General features: G+C 39.9%; 2 protein-coding genes across 18 annotated transcripts in view; one reads left to right on the top strand and one right to left on the bottom strand.

Annotated features, from left to right (window-relative positions):
- LOC108244314 (girdin) overlaps window positions 1–6412 on the top strand; it is a 55506-nt gene extending 49094 nt beyond the window's left edge. For 5 of the 9 annotated variants that reach the window (XM_025008718.2, XM_017430460.3, XM_017430451.3 and 2 more), the window contains one exon: window positions 54–6390. In XM_025008718.2, the coding sequence (XP_024864486.1) occupies window positions 54–950 (897 nt within the window). In that variant the 3' untranslated portion in view covers window positions 951–6390. Of the gene's footprint in view, window positions 1–53 lie in introns of all 9 variants that reach the window. The other 4 variants (XR_005232654.1, XR_001808922.3, XM_037973585.1 and 1 more) reach the window with 4 other exon arrangements.
- Window positions 6413–6783: 371 nt separating this feature from the next.
- The window catches only part of camk2g2 (calcium/calmodulin-dependent protein kinase (CaM kinase) II gamma 2), a 47444-nt gene continuing 34345 nt past the window's right edge, over window positions 6784–19882 (bottom strand). For 2 of the 9 annotated variants that reach the window (XM_037973588.1, XM_025009035.2), the window contains 7 exons: window positions 19308–19348; window positions 18552–18584; window positions 13215–13269; window positions 11651–11726; window positions 11383–11477; window positions 10389–10640; window positions 6784–9360 (listed from right to left, as the gene is read on the bottom strand). In XM_037973588.1, the coding sequence (XP_037829516.1) occupies window positions 10408–10640; window positions 11383–11477; window positions 11651–11726; window positions 13215–13269; window positions 18552–18584; window positions 19308–19348 (533 nt within the window). In that variant the 3' untranslated portion in view covers window positions 6784–9360; window positions 10389–10407. Of the gene's footprint in view, window positions 10641–11382; window positions 11478–11650; window positions 11727–13214; window positions 13270–14384; window positions 14430–16405; window positions 16487–18551; window positions 18585–19307; window positions 19349–19882 lie in introns of all 9 variants that reach the window. The other 7 variants (XM_037973590.1, XM_017429897.3, XR_005232655.1 and 4 more) reach the window with 6 other exon arrangements.

Raw genomic sequence — 19882 nt, 5'->3', positions numbered from 1 at the left:
TGTTCTTTTTACAGTGCAAAGAAATGTAAATTTATTTTTTTTTGCCTTTTTAGTCTGGCAGTCAGGAGAACCTCACGGTAGACTCTCCTCGTCTCTCCACCTCCTCTGACCATGTGCCAAAAGAACGCACTTCAACTAAGGGCAGGGGAATACTGCGCTCATCCAGCGGGAAAGCAACACCAGGCAGCACTGACCGGCCACCGAGATCCACGGGACAAACTGGCCGCCCGTCCCTGCGGAAGGCGGAGAGTACCCGCGTAAAAGGCTCTGCCCCGATCCGCTCCAGCCTGTCCTCCCAGGGCAAAGCCACGTCCGTCTCGGAACGCCTGGACTCGACCTCCTCCACGCTGCCTCGGGCCAGCAGCGTCATCTCCACCGCTGAAGGTACCACACGGCGCACCAGCATCCACGACCTGCTGTCCAAAGATCACCGACAGCCGGTATCTGTCGACGCTTCTCCTCCCGCCCCTTCCCCCAAGGCTGGAGTACGCTCGCAGCCGACACCCAGTGAGTACCACCCCAACAGCACCCGCCTACAGGGACCCGTTTCCACCACCTCCCCGATGCCCAAATCGCTTAGCTTACCCTGCCGTAGCTCAGAGGACCCTGACCTGACCAGCCTCGAGTCTTTCCTCGGCCCCTCCTTCACTGTAGAGTCGGTGTTCATGAACTCCATCTTTAGCGAGTCAGCAGAAACCCTCCCCTTCCTGTCCCTGAACCCCACCCTAGTCAGCAACATCAGTGGGCCTCCTGTTACGAATAATTCCCACCCTCCTCCTGCGCCGAACCGCAGCCTGAACCAGAGCCCTCCCAGTCAGCCCAGTGACCAGTTAAGATCCAGCTCGGATCCAGCTCAGTACGGAGCTGATCCCAGTTTAGTGAAGGATTCGGATCTGACTCTGAGCCCAGAGGAGAACCAGTCTCAGTGGTACGAGTACGGCTGTGTGTGATTCACAGGGTTTTGGCTCGCTGATCATGACTTTATTAAAAGATGGAGAGAATGGAAGAACTTTTTTATTTCTTCTTCTCAGCATGTATTTATCAGAACACTACCTTTCTTTGTGGGTCATTTTCTGTTTGTTGTGATGCTAAATTTTTCCCCCTCTTTTTTTGTTTGTTTTTAAGTTGGGACTTTAAACGCTCCTTCATCTGAAAGCTTTTGGTTTTTTTCCATCAAACTTGTTTCACTGGCTGAAGCTATTATCTATTGTAGTGGGATTAAATCAGATCCTGTAACTTTTTTGCTTAGTTTTAGATCTACATGTTTTTTCCAAGATCTAATCTCAGTGAAGGTCCAAACAGGCTGAAGAAACAGCTGAGTTAATGTCACCATTAAATTCAGCAGAACCTCTTGATTTCACAAGTAGCTGTCAGCATTTTGTCACCTTAAGTCTTGCATTGTCAGATAATATTCACTTCCCACTTTATGATGTTTTGATTGATTTGCATTGTTCACTTAACTGCATGGCTTTATTGTTTTCAGTGGGATCTGAAATGTTCATTTTGATTGTTGGGATCAAAATGGTTTCACTTTTGTTTTTGTTGGGGGTTTTTTTGGTTGTTTTTTGACCTGTGCACTGTGTTGTTTTGTGCATTTGATACCCATCGTGTGTTTGTTTTTTATTTTTTCTTGTGTGTTGGAACATTTCCTGAGCGGGTGATGTGGTGGATTTTAACTGACCTGGGGCTGGTGACTAAATGATGAGGCTTCTTTCTCAAAATGATCTCAAGGGGGGTCATTTGTGGAATAGATGAAATTTGACAGCAAAGGTGTTGGACTCGAGTGTCAACAATGGTGATGATTAAATTTAGCTTTTAGCCAGTTTTTGGTCGCTCTAAATACAGGATGGGTATTGCAAGTGGACAAGTTTCAGATTATTTTGGCAAAGAAGCTCACATCATGTCCTTTTTTTTTTAACTATTTCTAATGCACCACAACTTTGAAATTGATCATTTTTGACTGTTTTTCAGACTGACATTATTTATAATCCAAGACAAGCACTTCTCATCGTGCCAAAACTATTAAAACTATTTCAAAGTTTATTTATTTCAGTTCTGAGGTTGCTGTTTTGAACTCATTTTGATGCATTTCTCTTGATTCACAGTATGTGCGATCAGAAAGTGAATGAAAGTGTCCCTGTCACTCTGCAGATGTAATGTAAACATTGCCTTTATCCTACAGATGTGGAGGGCAGAAAGTCTAAGAGCAGGAGCGGGGAGCCGCAGCAAAGCTGCTAAACCCTGCCCCTCCTGCCCCGGTCCGGCTGCCGCCATGCTGCGAGCGCGTGGTGAGTGAGTGCTGCTCGAGCGGGGGCGGGGGCGTGGGGGGAAACGAGAGTTTGGGAGGGGCTCAGTCTTGTCTCCATGGGAACCCTAAAACATGGTGTAACAGATGTCTTCCATCATGCTTTTCACTCGCTCCCCCCTGCTTCTCTCAGCTGTTACCTGAAAGCCCCCCCTCCTCCCCTCCCCTCCCTCACGCGTGTGCACAGACCCTGATGGGACCCGGTCTGCATGGCATATGGTTCCTTTTACAACGGTGCCCGTTTCATGTCGACTCTCTGAACAGGAGAAGCCCTGCAGCTCCAGCAGCACACAGCTTCCCTCCATGATGTGTCCTGTGCTGTGTTTTTAATGAAAACTGCTGAGTCTTTCGTACTTGTGACTTATGGCCTTTCATTGTTGTCACCGCTGCATGGCTTTGGTGTAACGCTGAAATCCTTCCCTCTATGCATGTAGATCCAAGCTGGCTGCTTTCTCCTTATGCTGCATCACCGTTTTTTTTACCAAACTGAAGTTTTTTTTCTCTCCTGAATTGTACTTTTGATCAATTTTTGTTTCCAGTTTTTCTAACCTGTCTTTTTTCTCTCCTGATTCTTTGCACTTCTCTTTGCTTGCGGGGGGACTCAGAGAGAAAGGTGGCCTCGGAGCTATGTGTCTGAAGCATTGTAGAGCTAACCTTCTACCGTCTACAGTGAGAAAAGATTGTATATCCCAGTTTCAACTTCTTTTATTAGGAAATCTGGGACAGTTCATTGGAGAAAAGTGGCTTCCTTTTCTGTTTCTTTTTCCTTGAATCAAGGATATGTCAGTGAAATACTACAAAAAGTTGCATAAACATTTTTTTGTCCCCCCCCTTAAAAACTGTTTAGGCAAATCACACTGCCACTTGTTTCACTGTGGCAGATCGCTAAATGTGGACTAAGATTTAAGTGCCAATGTTCACACAACCAATCTTAAACTGAACTGATGACTCTGTCTTCTACAAAGCTTTGAAGCCAGAAGGATTTTTTTTTTTTTGCCCAATGCCGTGGTTAAGTTTTCTAAATGGGCAGAACGCACAAAGACAACATGAATCTGTCTGCACAAAAATCATCCTGGCTGCTGTTTCAGACTGAAGAATAACAATCTGCATGGAGCAATCAGTCGCTTCCTTTATCCAATCAAAGAGGAAGATGGTGTTCAGTCGTAGATTTAAAAGCCGGGATGCACTTGGACGTAAAGCCATGACAGCTCGATGATTGGCGCTCGTCAATCCTGAGTGAAAGTTTTTTTTTTTTTTTTTTTTTAAATCTGAATGAGACCGATCATAGCAACGTTCCAGGTCACCTATAAGTCGGCGTCAGCTTTGGTTTATGTCACATTAAAGCCTCAAAGACTGCTCATCTTCACTGAAATCCTGCTTTATCATAGATACTTTATCGAACTCATTTATCACCCCAGTCCCGCTCTGAGGTAGGAAGTCAAAGCCAACATGCAGCGTTGTGTGTGTTGTTCTGAGGGGACTTAATGAGGTGCTAGTTAAGTCTGACTGGAGTGTAGGTGACCTGTGACCTGCCCACTACTTCCACAACATGTCCAGGTTTCTGTTGTGTTGAACATGTTGGTAGTAATGAGACCCGTTTTGTTTCCCTCCTTTTCCACTTTTACATGTCCTTTTGATGTAATTAAAAACAATGAAGAATGCTGTGTGTGATTATTTATTTTCAAGGTTCTATACAGATAACTTTGATTTAGGAACATCAGATGGTATAGAGTCGAGCTCGGGTAATGTTTGTCCGTTTTTGTGTCCTGCTGCAACACGCCTGATTTAAATGGAGGGGAAAATACCTCCTCGGCTTTTAATCAAGTTTACCACAAACCTGTTTACCTCCCTTCAGTTTAAATTGTGTGTGCTGAAGCATCTAAAGCATGCAGAAATATCAAACTACGGTTTGAACAGACACAGGAGTGGGAAAAATTGTGAGTTTTAAATTTTCTGCTCACTTTAATGAAACTTTCAAGAAGCTTTCTGCTCGTTTTTGTTACCCGTTTAGCAGTGGAGGTTTTTTTTATTTTGGAGGTTCTGTTTTTAAATTGGTAGTATTAAAGTAGTTTCTCAAGCAGCTACAGCAAAACAAAAAGTAAGTCCACAAAATGAATCTGTAACAAATCTACAGATAAAACATTTGATTTACCTTTTATCAACATTTAACAGTTAAGTCTTATGAACAGAAGAGTTTGACGGAGTAATGTTGCTACTTTGATAATCTCTAATAATTTCATGTTCATTATGGACAATATAAAGGAAAGTAAAAATTTATTTTATTACAGAAACCAGTGGAAGTACCTGACTGAATACAAAATGTGTTTTGTGTCAAATAAGAGTCAGGTTTTGTCTTTAGGTTACTTCTAGGTAACCAGGCGCCATCCAGAGTTAAATATTAGTACTGCACTGTACTGCAAAATATTAAAGACACCCAAAGAAAAAACGGCTTATATATATTTTTAAAAAAGCAAACTGAAGATAAAGAGACTCATTGCAAGGTTAAAAAAAAAGAAAAGAAAAAATCTGCACAATTTTTTTCCCCCCCTCATATTAAAGGTTAGTGTCCTTAAAAGATCCGGTCTTTTTGTGCCAACCTAGATCACTACAAATACTCAATATTTAGTAACAAACCTATGAATTGCCCTAATGGCAATAATCGTTTTATGTATTTGACCATATACCCCCTCTCCCTTACAGTCATTGAGTTTTGAAGGCCTCCTAATAAGTTTATAAATCTGTGTCACTTCAAGAAGTCAACATTTACACATTTTCTTTACAGATTTGACCTCACGTCCAGCATGTTTCTGTCATTTAAATAGGCTCATTCTTTCCCCTTGACATTTTCACTCTACATCTCTTTTCTAGGGATCACCTCTGAAATCTAAATCTTAAAGGAAAAACGTAAAAATAAAAAAAAGACTTGCCCAATTTTTGAGAAGTCACATCTGGATACATCAGACAGACTTTCACTCTGCAAAGAAATGGACATCATCATCCAGATGCCATCTTCATGACATGTTTTCATCTTCACGTAATTAAAAGAACCAATCAAACAGTTTTCAATATAAGATTTTTATTAACTGTATGGTCATGCAAAAAATCCAGCATCCAATTCACTTTAAACATGTAGCCCCTTCTTATTGTCAGGTTACATTGCAATACATTTACTTTCAAAGGGGCACAATCACACTAAGGTTTTTTCTAATCTTTTTTTTTTAAATGCAGAGTAACATAACACCACTTTATTTTATCTCTGACAACCATTTCATAACCTGAAGGATGCAAACAACATAAATTTCCATTTTCTTTATCAACAGTGAAAAATTACCAGAAAGTAGACATGCATATTTCTTCCATTTGTAAAACTGCATATATAGTGCTGCTGAGATTTGTGTAATTTTTATGTCCTATATAATTTTCTTTTATACAATGTTTGTTTTAAGCGTTTGATCCCCATATTTCAGCCTAGTTTTAAACAAAGCATGTTAGATATTTGCCAAAGTATTTGAACAATGAACTCTTAATTTGGCTTACAGCTGCATTTTCTAAATGGCCAGTTCTTGTGACCAGCCCGATGCACAATTTGTAATTTTTATCACCTAAAATAAATACTTTAACTTTAGTTCACAGAATGACATGAGTTTTAATAACATTTCATTAAACGCTGGAACTGGACCGTCAAAATTCAAGCAACAACCTGTCAAGACAACAGAAGTTATGCCTTTTTTGTACTACTGTTTTTCAATTCAAAATGGTGGAAAACCTGATTGTAGAACAGTGTGCTGAAGGTGGAGCAGCTCACCAGCTTCTGTCCCACACACAGTAGTTTACATTAATTATAAAACAGAATCTTTGTCACTTTATTTGACCCAGAAGACCTAAAAACACATTTTTGTCGTAAAAAAGAAAAGAAATTCCGGTGTAACATTTAACGGTCCCAAACAGATCAGACTCGAACACAAGGACATTTTACCTGCTCAAGAACTGCTGAGTTTCTTTGCTACTATTACTCAAAATGTCAGTTGACAATTTTTGATTTTATCATTTATTATTATGGTAATTAAAAAAAAAAAAAAAAAAAAGTATTGCCTGCCCAAATACTTTTGACAAATTTCCTCTCCACATATCAGCTCAGAAGAATGTACTACAAAGCAAGCTCAGCACAGCCAGGCTTGTTTTAGCTGACGAGGGTTAATTCACGTAATAATAATAATGAATCTTTTTCTGGACGTGACACATTTCACTGTGTTATGGTCAACTTTAAGCAGTGAAGCTGCTCACTGACTTTTTATTTCATGGTTCAAATATTCAGTTTTTGTCAGCGTGGTGGAAGTACAAGATCAGATCAGCATCTTTCAAAAGGTTTTTAATTTTCAGACTTACACACAGAAGCTACTTAGTATAAAGTTCAAATCTGATTATATCTGGAATACCATTAGAAAAGAGTTGGCATATGGCAGTGCTTTTTTTTTTTAAAGATTTAAACCAACGTCCTGAACATTAAATGCAACTTCCGGCTGATCTACTTTAGGCTTTTCCTTCTTGGTGTGTTAATTCTGCTTTGTAAAACACCCCTCATTTTATTAAAATTTAACTCTGTCTCACTTCTTATCCATTTAACATGCCCATGATGGTGTGGAAATGTACACACACACGATATAAAACAATGTTTCCATACCAAAATAACAAAAAAAAAAACATTTTGTCAGCATGGTGGCATCAACACACAACCAGAAATACTCAGAACCATTAAAAAAAGAACATCACGTAGTTTCAGATTTACGAAGCGTCTTAGTGGTGCAAACGGTGAGGTGAGGTGGGGGGGGGGGCACAGTTTTCATGGCATGTTGGATATGTCACTCGGGTAGTTATACAGAAAGACGGATATGATTCACAAGGTTTTCTTTAAAGTCTTGTCAGTACACACGTGTGATACGTCATGGTGGGTGAGTTACTGTGGAGCAGCCCGGTGCAGACGGGACATGCGGCGAGCGTCGCCCATCCGCTGGGTACAAAGTCACAAAGATTTGACAACACAGTGAAACAACAGCGCGGCAAACTTCAACCACTGACACAGACGTGTGTTTTTGTCCTTTTGCAAAGGGAGACTCGTCGATCTCGTGTGCTTCTGTACTGCTGTGATTCTGATTAAAAGCAGGAGTTTCAAGCGATTGTGTGTAGTAGATACTGTGTGTTCAAAAGTTTCAGTCTCCGTTCGGTTCATCTCCTTACACTTTACTGGCTAAAAACAACAAAAATATCGACATCAAAACATTTACAACTACAACATTTAAAATGAAAGGTGATTTTTTTTTTATAGAAAGGACCAAATCCATTTATTGGCAACAGCAAAAGTCTTATAGCCCTCAAGCGGGGGTAGTTCCCCCCTATCCCATCAAGCCTTGGTTTTCTTGCTCAAGTCTCTCAGCTGCATCCTCTTTCATCACACTTTTAATAATGCCAGGACTTCGCACAGAAGTACAGCAAGCCAAGACGGACAAAACAGATTTAAAGAACGCGATCAGAACAAGACACAGCCGCGTAGGTGACGCGTTTCTCACCATCACACAGCGTCACCAGGACAGTAAAGGGACTGGGTGGTGAAGGTCACAGCAGATGAGGAGAGAATACCAGGCAGGAATGATAGAAGTACAAGGGTAGAGGTAGGGTGAAAAAGAGCAATTTTGGCAAGCATAACCTGAAGTTGCAGAAAGGTTCACTCCTACAGAAGAGCAAACGCAACAGCATTGAGTCATCAGTGTGCAAAAAATAAAATAAAAAAACTCCAAAACATAAAAAAAAAACAGTACAGGCCATTCTATAGGCTAAAAAAATCATGCTACACTTGAGAACACACAAAACAGACAAAAGTAGAGGGTGAGAGAGAGCATTCATGCTTACAGCTCAGTTTGGAAACACGAGGAGCTTCAGACTTCTCCAAACAGTGCCATCTTGTGTCTGAAATAAAACACTGCAGGCTATTACAGATCGAGTCCTTCTGCAACTTCAGGATGAGCTGGCCTGTTCGTTGTATCTAAAGCTCGAGACTTGACCTCAAGGGTGAAGCACAGTTACTGTGAGCGCGCGCGCGTGTGTGTGTGTGTGTGTGCGCATGCATGTTGTGTGTATTTACACCTATAGACCTCACAGCACAGGGGGGGAAGAAAACGTCAACAAAAACCCACTCTCCTGCCTAAGCAAACAAGTTTTCCCATTTCCCCCCCCTCCATAAATATCTATAGACAGTTCTGTTTAAATAAAACCCCCTTTATTTAAAAAAAAATGTTAACACAAAATACTTTAACATTATCTCTCAATCAGGACATAAAGCATTTAATAACATTACAAAAATAAAAAATAAAGGTCCCTTCAGTAACATAACACCTTAAAACATTGTGCAGACACTCAAACCTGACTCTTAAAATTGGTGTTAAAATCTGATATTAGGTGCTCTCATTCTTATTAACCCAACCAGCACAATAATAAACGAGTTACCTTTAAAAAAAAACAAAACAACAACAAACAATACTAACAAATGCTCTGCTGCTCTATTGACACCAAGGACACGTCATCATTCCAGATATACTCGCTGCCCGAGTCATGCTCACTGTGTGTGAAGTGTACTTGTTTTTCAGTAATTATATATCTATGTATATTCTTTAAAACATTAATACTTTTCCACACGGCGGACCAAACGGAGACGGGGAAAGAAAGGCCATTCGGGACAGCATCACCCCTGTGTTACCATCAGAAACATGCACCATCTTCAGGAGGGGGGGGCTGACATCACCTGCGCCCCAACATCGTCTAGTAAGGATCGAACTGGAATGGTGTTGGTCGGTCATTCATCTAGGCTTTTAAAATATGCTATATTATTTTTTTTTCGTTTTGTTTGTTTGGTTGTTTTTGTTTGTTTTTTTTTCTTGTTTGAATATTGAAATATATTTTCCCCACTTTTATGTTATCCTAGCATCCTCGTCCCAGCCAGGATCCAGACTCCGCTCCGACCGCGGAGAGAAAATGCTCCTAATAGTTTTAGAGTTCAGGCAAACCTGAGGAGGAAAGGAAAATAATGGTGAGTGAAGCAGTTCTGTTCATCCAAATTCTATAAAAGAACAGGGAAATATTAGCGACTAAGCAGGTAGTTTTGGTGATTTATGTCCAGGTCTTGAGATATCAATTTGTTAAAAAAAACAACTTCAATTCAGTAAAAAGTGACAGGAGCTGTTACTCATTAGGATTGATTTTTGGCTCTAAACCTGTTTTTTTCTCATCACACAGGACCCCAACTTGTACACACTGCATACAGCAGATTGTTCATAAGGTGAAGATGTGACAATGCCAATACAACATGCATTTCCCACCAGAAAACCTTGAGAGCTGCTTAAGATGAGCAGAAAATTCTCGACTAAAGAGTGATACCATTACAACCAGGAAGAACAGGTGCAGCTCCTGAAGCAAGTTGAAGATAAATGTCTTAATGTCAGAAAGGGGAATCAATGAACTGGAAGTCCATGCAGGACAAACCAGGGATTGGCAGTAGTTCTGTCAGCCATCAAAACCAAACCAGGTGGAAGTCCTTGGCCTCTGGATTCTGGAGAGGTACTGCTGTGAACTCTGCATCATCAGCTTCACAGAAAGGTGAAGGTGCTGCTTAATTTGGATCAACTTTGAGCTAAACCAGGCAGAAGGTCTTCAACTCAGCAAAGGAACCCTGCTTGCTCTCCAAAAAAACAACACAAGCAATGAGTCCCTGATCAAACAGAATTACAATCTGGAGCCCAAGGTATACGATGAGATGCTCCAAAATTCTTATTTTAATAATCAAAAGTTTTAAAACTTTGCATCTTTGCTTTACCTTCTAATAACATTTACAACAAAAGATGAGACCAACAATCAGACTAAAGGCAATGTGCTTCACATTGTAGCTTTTCAAACAAAACAAAACTAAAGAAAACGTAAAACAATAGAACTGCCCTGCAAACCTAAATCACCCATGAAAAGGTTTTACTGCAGTTCATAATCCCTCCATTCAGCTCATAACAACTGCCGCTCCCTCCAGGCTGTCCTCAGACCTTACCTGGGCCTGGGCTGTCTGTTCACTGCAGCGGTGCAGCCGGAGCTCCTGAACAGTGGAAGTGCACGTTGAGCCATTTGGCGTCGCGGCGGTGCCACACGCGTGTCTCCTCCGACTGGCAGGAGCGCGGCCGCCCTTGGCTGTCGATGTACTGCGTCAGGCGGATGTAGGCGATGCAGGCGGCCTCCTCGCCGATCAGGTGGACGTGGGGGTTGAGGATGGTGGTGTGCACCGGTTTGCTGTTTTTACTCAGAACTATGAGGGGAAAAAAAAGGAGGGAATCTGAAAGTGTTGCCATTCATGTTGGCAAGTTATACATCTTAAGACATTTTTATTTAGACAGGTTTTTAGTTAGGTGTTGTTTAATGTTGTTAGGTATGGTTTTACTGTCTTTTTTGTTATGTTGTTCTCTGTTCAGCACTTTGTGACGTTGTTGTCTGTGAAATGTGCTATACAAATAAGGCTTACTTACTTATGTTGTTGATGAGGATTTAGAATTTTAGAGCCGCTGCCCACATGTTGGCTTATTTAAACACCAGAGGGTAACAATAAAATGTTTAACCTGTTAAATCACCTCAAATTGACTGCATATAAATAAACTTACACATTCTAGGGGTTTTGAATATCCTCAAAATTCAACATGAAAATAAGATTTTATTTGTTCAAATCTAGTTGTATGTAGATAATTTAAATTTAATATAAACCATATATTTAAAAGACAGTACAGAGACAGGCCAATACCTCTGCTACTGTGTTACAAAAGTTTTTAAAAGATGGAAACAAAACAAAACAAATGCAGTTACCAGTTTATTGATCACTTAAAGGGAGTAATAAATCTTTTTTAGTTAGTTAGTTGCTAAAGAGTCAGTTTTAATCCTGAATACAGATGTTAGACTGAACTCCCAGGGATCAGCTACAGTGTGCTTGTAGATTTAATATGATCAAGTCCAGCTCTGCAGTGGGGTTGTTACTCAGTCCACAAAATGAAAGAACTTACGATTCTCAAAGTAGAACTTGTGAAAGTCCATGCCTTCCACCAGGTTCCCAAGAGCCTCTGGCTCAAAAGAAGTCAGTCCAGGGTCACAGATTCTCCTGTAGGAATGAAAAGAACATGAAATAATCCTCCAGCAATAAAATAAGCATAAGAGCTGAAGAACAGATGTAAACATTGACATTATTTGTGCATTTAACAGGAAAATTATGATTTTCTTTGTGGTACAAAGCACCCAGACGAAGACGGTATTTAGCTATAAATGCAAACTTACGTGTACGCCTCAAAATCCCCGTTGTTGATGGCTTCGATCAGCTGCTCCGTCATCTTTATGATCTCTTGTTTACGAGCTGAAAACAGGAGAGAAATGGAGAGGGAAAAGAAACAGCGGTTACAGAAAATCAAAAGACACCTGGAGGTTAACATGCCCATCCCAAACCACATGCTCCACCTCAGCTCGCTGCCTGACATTTGAAATAAAATCCTCATGTGGTACGGTGACATTTGGAGTCCCTCAGTCTGAAACATGCAGCTCTCTCCATGTTGAAGTCAAGAGTGTTGTTAATGCTGTGTGTACATGTGTCACTAAACCCTATCACTAATCTAAGAAAAGGCAAGATACACACAAACAACTGCAAACTGTGACTTTAAGGGGTCCAAGACAAGTAGACCAGAAACCAAACTTTATGGATGTCCATGCAGATACTAAAACAGAAAAAAATCAGCTTGCAAACCTCAACATCTGCATGAAGCCCTGTCCATAAAGTTCCAACAAACCACGGGTTCTGCACAAACTGCTTCTCACTTACTCGGCTGCAGGTGGCTGTTGCCAGCTGGCGTTGACTGAGCGGACCCTGGTTCAGGACTGCAGCTCTGAGCTGGACTGGTCTGAGCAACAGGGTCAGCGGAGCTGCTAACAGACTGCTGCAGTTATTCCAGAGCAATTCTGTTATAAGCATGGCCTCTCAGCTTTAACTGGTAATTAGTTGATGATGCACAAAGTGTATGACGTCAGTGATTGCAAAGAAATTTCGACAAAGACTCGGGTTTGATGAAGAGTACAGAAGGGAGCAGAGAACTGCAGTCAGGTCAAGGTACCAGTAGATGGCATCACAGAGAGTTTAATTTTAGTTTGATTAAGTTTGTGCTGCCTTTTTAACAGCATGTTAAATGGTGCTTGAAAGGGAGATGCATCACAGATGAGTTGTAGAAGGAAAATTTGAGACAAAATAAGCGGGTGCTGAATAAAACCTGCCGACTCTCAGGTGGGTGGTGGGCAGTCAGGAGATGACATGTGGGCCCATTCCTCAGCAGTGCTGCACTTTTCTAACCCTGACCTCTCTTTAGCAGCAGGCTCTACAGCAGCTACTACTATTACAAGACAAATACACACAGATACACACTGACAGGAGGCCTGAAAACAACAGTCAGACAGCTCGTCTTTTATATTACGTGTGAATTTAGAGTTTGTCTGACTTCCTGTTTTGTAACAATGATTTCTTTTGACTACCACACCATGAGATCAGTTTGTACAGAAGATGCAAACAGAGGAAACAGCACAAATGTATTAACTATAATGCAGTTCTGTTTCAGTGCCCCAGACCATTTATCTTCCCTGTGATGCTGTTCTGAATACAAAACCTCCTAGATTTCAAAGCCCTAACCTAGAGCTCTTTGTTGTGGAATACAAAGTGACAGTTGCCTAAAACGCAGCAGGCATGCATTAGTTCAATCTAAGGGGGGAAAAAAAAATGCTTTGTAATTTTTACCTATCTGATCTAGACATGACAAAGTGATCCATAAGAAGCATGCGGAGTAGGTGAAAGTTGGACAGCTACCTTTCCTACCTTTCATCTCCTCCTCTTCTGCATTATTACAGCTCTCTGTGGAGCCCTGTCAAACAGAAAGGGTTCAGACAAACAGAGATACGGACGGAAAAAAAAAGGAGGTGAGAGTGGGAGGAAAGACAAAATATTTAGAGAGAGAGCGAGAGAAAGAGAAAGTATCGTTTGTTGAAACTTTGACCGGAACATAGTTGACAGGTCTGGACAGGCTGCCTATAAGGACACAGAGTCAACCTGATGGACGGATGGACGGGGAGGAAGGACTCCCTCCCAGGAGCACAAACCAGCCAGGACAGCAGCGAGGGGAGGCGCAGAGAGCCACACACAACAAAGCAGCAATGTGTGTGAGCCTTTTTTTTAGTCAACTAGTACTGCGGGGTTGTTGTGAAAGCGCTCTTCCAGAAGAAGCATGCCGGGATGACAACGTGTGAATAGTGTCAATATAAAAATATCTTGTGATAGTAGCAGTTTGCAAGCTTGTAAACCAATGTGAGAGCACAAGCAGCATGAAAATTAGTCCCCGTTTTGTAAAGCTGAACACAGTGCATGTGCTGCTTCTTAAAATGATTTGTGAAGGATTTTCTACTTTATATAAATGTGGGATTTCATGTGATCTAAAACTAATAAAAGCAGCGTGATGCGTGCGCAGGGAGGCTTCCTGAGTCCAGAAAACAACCAAATTTGTCAAACTAGGTGCTAATGCATGGGGAAAATTTTGACTTTAAGGAGATAGTTTGTTTATTTTAAAGAGTTGTGTGAAGTAGTTTTAATCAGTCAGTATCATACCTGCAGTAGGCAGAGCAATCTTAGTTTGGAGAATCAAGGAGAAGATGGCAAAAAACTACTCCACTTCAAAACAACAAACTATCTCTTTTATTTGCGTAGACTTGAACTTAAATTTTCAAAATTAAAAATGTTAAAAAAGTATTTTAAATTTTAATTAAACATTTTAATATTTCAAACTGGTTTAAAAGAAAATGTTGCAAATATTTAAACATTTTACGATTGAGTTGGCAACTTTATTTGCTCTCTGGATAAGCCGAAAAAAATCTTTAGATTGGAAGTTTTATTTTTACAGGTTGAAGTGGGGAGATGCATTCAGAGAAAATCTTTGGAGGTGTTAGTAGTGGCTGGTGGCTTGAGGCTGGAGAAGAAGCGGCTTACCTTGGTGCCGTCTGCTGGGTTGTGTACAACGGTTGTCTGGGCTTCCTGGGGGGAGGTAGGAGACACTTTACCATGCAGGGATGGAATGGATGAGGAAAGGGGAATACTAACACGGAATACCGGCATATTTCACGATGACATACAGAACCATCTCATTTGCACAAACAAAGCACAACAGCTACAGCGCAAAGATGTGGACCGTTTAAACCGTGAAGGAGCTCAGTCAGTTTGTTCCCCCTTTGTTGGCACTGCCAACAGGATAATTTAAGTCTCCAAAATGCACAAAAACAGCCAAGAACACAGCTAAATACAAATTTACCAGCCAAGATCACGACTGAGGAGGAAGGTTCTGTAGTACCTGTGTGTAGTTAAGATGTCATGATGTGTTCATGCCACCTTAATGACTTCACCGTTTCAATACAAAGTCAGCAGTCAGAACATTTTGACTCACTCTTCAGTGTTTTACTTGTGGTTATATGGGAACTACGTGTCTGTGCAGCCACCCCTCATCCTCAGTTTTGACCCTGCCACAGTAACATTTAACACAAAGCAGTTCAACAGCTCCAAGTACTGCAAAGGTCGGGAAACAAAACAACAGTTTAGTCCTGATCTCGATTAACACTCCAAACACAAGAACATGCAGCCCCTTTAAGAACTCAAAAAATGACTGAACTTTAACCGTTTCGTTGGAATTATCGTGCTTTTACTACAAAAAGCTGAGAGATGACAAAACAGCCATAGAGTTTATAACTTAACAAAAAGACTTCAGGTGGTTTTTCAGCAGCACCTCAAATCTCACAGATAAAAAAAAGTTACAGTCTGCCACTGTCAGGAATATATACATTGGAAGTACATCCACAACTAATTAAATTTAGAAATCAACCAGATTCATGATGTCTGCTACAGATAACCAAACTTAGCAAGCCCCAAAATGACCTCAACACAATTATTTCTACATATATCAAGCTAAAATTTAGTGTGGTAACATGACAAAGCCTTATGGATCACTTTGTCATGTCGAGCGCTAACATACAGTATCTCCCTAAAACTTTATATGCAGGTGATATGCATCGCTGCAGGGAAAGCTACTTTCATCAGGTGATATTTTCAGAATAAATAACAGCTCCGATGTGGCCCTCAGGATCTGATTATTGTCATCAGATGGGATTGTGGTTCTTTGTTGATATTTGACAAATAAATTGTAGAGTTGTAGGATATTCAAGCAATTTTACTGCTGGCATTTTATTTACCTTTAAATTTGTAACACACCACTGATTCGGTCTAGTTTAATGTTTTATATATATATATATAAAAAGTACTAACTAGTGACAAAAATCTTTACATTCTTTAAGTTAACATTCCTCAACTTGTTTCAGATTTCCCAAAAGTCTTGTTCACGCTCCACGGCATTTTAATTAAATGGTATAATCTAATTACATATATGAAGACAGGGGCTGCATCCTCCTACATACACAATTACATCCTGTTGTTTTTCTTCTCAAGTTTTTGTTGTACCCAGAAGTCCTCATAGGGAATTTGGAAAAAAAAAGGTTTTGATGAAACCAAAGTTCTCCACTATATTGCAATAACCTTTTTTCTGCTTTAAAGGCTAAACTGTCAAAGCTCAGGTGTCACATTTGGACACGGAACGGTGTCGTCGGGGTGAAGCTGAGCAGAACTTGAGTGAAGTGTCTGCTGTTTTCACCAACAAAATGAAAGTAATTTGTCTACCTGCCAGCGTTGTGCGTTTGCAGGAGTTCTGGGTAAAACACTATCCAAGAGAGACGCGACGAGTCACAGAACAGTTGCTCAATTTTAAAGCTGTCAAAATCACCGCCAACATCACAAGTTGTTTTCAGACCAGAAGCAAAGAGGATGAGGATGATGAACGGGACAGAGGAGATTTTTGTTTAACGTGAGGATGGGGCTAAAAGTCTGAGGAGGAGAGAGAACTAAAAAGGTGGAAAATGTGAAACGACGCCACAAAAAGCAATGAGAGTGAAAGCAAACAGATGTGGTACCATTGGTGCTGAAGATGACATGCTGCTGTCTTTGGTGCTGCTGCTGCTTACTACACTGTTTTTACTGCTGTTTCCCTGCGACTGGGGGGCAAAGAAACACAACAAAGAGTGACTCCCCCCTAAAAACAAAAATCTGAAAACGGGAATTGCAGCAGGAAAACAGGAACAGAGCCATAATGTGATCAATTTAAACTTTACCTATACTGTTAGTTTGCAGAACTCAAAAGCTACAATAGATTAGAGGAAATAATGTAAAGCTCAACACATATCTCTTTTTTGCAACAATATGCCTTATACATTTTTAAATGGCAGCTTATTTTCCTATTATGCTTAAATGAAGGTGACCCTTCTGTAATTATCAGGATTGTCCTGTTTTATTGTCGAGATATTGTGCTGTATTGTAGTTTGTCAAGATTAAGACATAATAATGATTTTAAAAAATGCAGAAGTTAGTCAGAACATACATTTTAAAACAGACAAATTTTTAGAGTGGCTTTTTTTAGCACATGAAGACATTTATAAATCAGCATTTGCTGCCTTAACATGAGAATTGTTATTAGAGTTCAAATCTAAAACCAGCTCCACTGAGTGGTGGCTCTTCTCACACCATAAAATTAAAATGAGCAGGTTTACTACCAGTCCAGGTCTGTGCATGCAGTGAAAGGCCTTGATGGAGACGTGTGTGTGTGTGTGTGTGTGTGTGTGTGTGTGTGTGTGTGTATGCACTGAGAAATAAACTGTGCGTTGTTTTCTGCAGAATCTAATTGGAAGACACTTAGTTTTCTCACAAATTTATATTGGAATTATTGCAGCTGTTTGAGTTAGCAGGGATCTAAAACTAGTTAAAAAACTTCTAAACTTTAACAATTACTTACATAGCGCAAATAAAGGTGTTTCAAATGAAGCATGCTTAAACAAATTAACTCATTGTTGCACTAATTTGGCTGCATTTAACAAATAGTCCTTAACAGAAACAGTTTTTGGAACCTAACTCATCCAATTACAGTTTTACTATGTTTTTACTCATCAGGATGCTAAATAGTTCAAGGCTGAAAGCCAAAGTTCTGCTGTTTAACACAGGCATATGTTAGACTATGTTGAAGCTGCAAACTACAGCTGGGACGTTTGGTGTGAAAAAGAAAACACTTCGAGCGGGACTCTCCCTCCAGCCTCGAGCTAACAGGATGAAAAAGGAGAATGAAAAGTTTCCCACAGGAAACCAGGAGGAGAGGATGGACGGATTACGTCAGTGAAAAAGTTCAAAGTAAAAACGCTGAGGACTTTTCGCTGCTCCACTACAGTTCTGACATGGCGGATGAAGTTTTTAAATGGTAAAACTTCATAAAGTTGGTGAATTTTACCAAGTCTTGAATGTCAATATTCAGTCAGTTTTTTAGGGAGGAAAACTTACCATTTGCATCTTTAAAAAAAAAATAAAAATCTAAGTCTGCAACAGTTCATTTTAATGAGTACCTTCTGTCTCAAAATGGTTGGCACATTTGTTGTATGAGTTTTAATAAAACTTAAACCCAAATTGCAGCTCCACATTTCTGTTTATTTACTGGAACTTAAAGGCTCTTTACGATTCAGGTTTTAGGATCTGATTGTAACTGGACAGCACTGCACACAAGTGTGAATGAGCTCAGGACTGACTGAGAACTAGGAACCCTGTTTACACACACGTGTTTGAAGACACATCCAGATGACCGACACAGATGTTTTTCACAGGAAGACAATAAATAAACAAACAAAAACTAATGACGATACAGAGGTTATGCATTAATTTGTAAACGGAAGCATGATTTGCAGTGATTAGAATGTTCTTCACTTTAGGGATGGTCATGGATGAGAGGAAAAGACTTGATGTTGTCCAGAGTCACTTGAGTCAGCTAACAGAGCAGGGTAACAAGACCGATGTTTGCTATTCATCAGCAGCTAACATGGTTTTAATGGAAATCATGGTAGACGAGGACGCAAGGATGCTGGTTGGAGTTGAAAAAAAAATCCAACAGAAAAAAACCTCCCAAAACTCCTTAACACATTTTATCCGAAAGGAAAAAAAAAAGAAAAGCAAGCAGAAAAACTGGTCAGGAGAAAACTTAAAAAATAATAAGAAAACAAAACAAAACGACAGAGCCGATCTCACCATCAAACACACACTTGAGCTGGACTTCCTTTTCTGACAGACAGCAATGGAGAGGAGGAGGGGAAAAAATAAGGAGTCATCTGGAAACAAGAAGCTAATCAGAACAGCAAAAAACGTGAAGCTGCCAGGTTGGTCCAAGAAAGAAAAACAAACAAACAAATAAACAAATACAGAAAGAAAAAAGAAAACTGCGCGAGCTTAACCAAGAGCAAAGATGAGACAAAGAAATACTAAAATTGCAGAAGAAAAAAAATATATACATAGAGGTCAGTTTTTTTTAAAAAGAAATGAGAGTTGTAAAATGTTTCGGGGTTGACAGGGGCAGGAGTTTTGTTTAAGTCACTGTATGTAATGGAAATTTTGTTTTGGCTCCTGGTGATCATGGCACTTCACCGCACTTCACCGCATGCACTGACTCCGACTCTTAATCAGAATAAACACTTTTAAAGTAATTTATTATGTGTTAGTTTCATTTCTAATCTGTGTAACTTTCAGGTGGAAACCCTTTTTTTTTAGTTCAGTTCTCTCTTTAATGCCACAAACAATATTAAAAGACATTTAACAAACTACAGAAATAGTAAAACTGATGCAGAGGGAGAAAAAAACAAAACTAAATACTAGTTTTTTTCATGCTCATAGTGATACAAATATAGAGATTATTAGAGAAAGATTAGGGTGTCAAACAAAAGAGAGACAACAGAAGACAAGAACAGAAATCAGAAGAAAAATTCACCCATAACGGGTCAGAGAACTTACCTTCACACCGTCCGACTTTTTGTTTAGTAAGGTTTTACATGCTGAAAGAAAAGCAGGACACGATGGTGAGAAGACGGTGTGAGAAACAAACAAACAAACAAACAAGGAAGAGGAGCTGCGATCCCTCAGTCAGTGGGACAAACTAAAGACAATCCAAAGACTGACACTAATATTTCCAGCAGCAGGTATGATGTATGAAGGATAATTACAACGAGGAGTGTATCACCACAAGGGAAATCAGAATATTTAAACTGACTTTGGAAAGATTTCTGTGGAGCTGAAACAACAGCAGCAACAGGGAAATAAAAATCCAACTCTAGAAATGGATAATATTGGAATATTTTCAGTTTCAACTGTTAAAATTAAATGACAACATTCATTTAAAAGCAGGACTGTGTTTGCGATGCGTTTACTTTCATTTTTTACCATTTTCAAATTTTTGGTTACAAAACACATCAAAACTCTTTCAAGAAAAAATAGTTTTCAGCAGATTGATGCCAAATCTACACATAAATGGGAATGTTTTGATGCACATATATTTCATTTTTGATTTAAAATGTTTTAGAGTAAAAATT

The sequence above is a fragment of the Kryptolebias marmoratus genome, linkage group LG22 (genome assembly GCF_001649575.2).
Source record: "Kryptolebias marmoratus isolate JLee-2015 linkage group LG22, ASM164957v2, whole genome shotgun sequence".
Classification (NCBI taxonomy): domain Eukaryota; kingdom Metazoa; phylum Chordata; class Actinopteri; order Cyprinodontiformes; family Rivulidae; genus Kryptolebias; species Kryptolebias marmoratus.
Note: the sequence above shows the minus strand (reverse complement) of the source record. Positions and strands in the feature narration are given on the sequence as shown.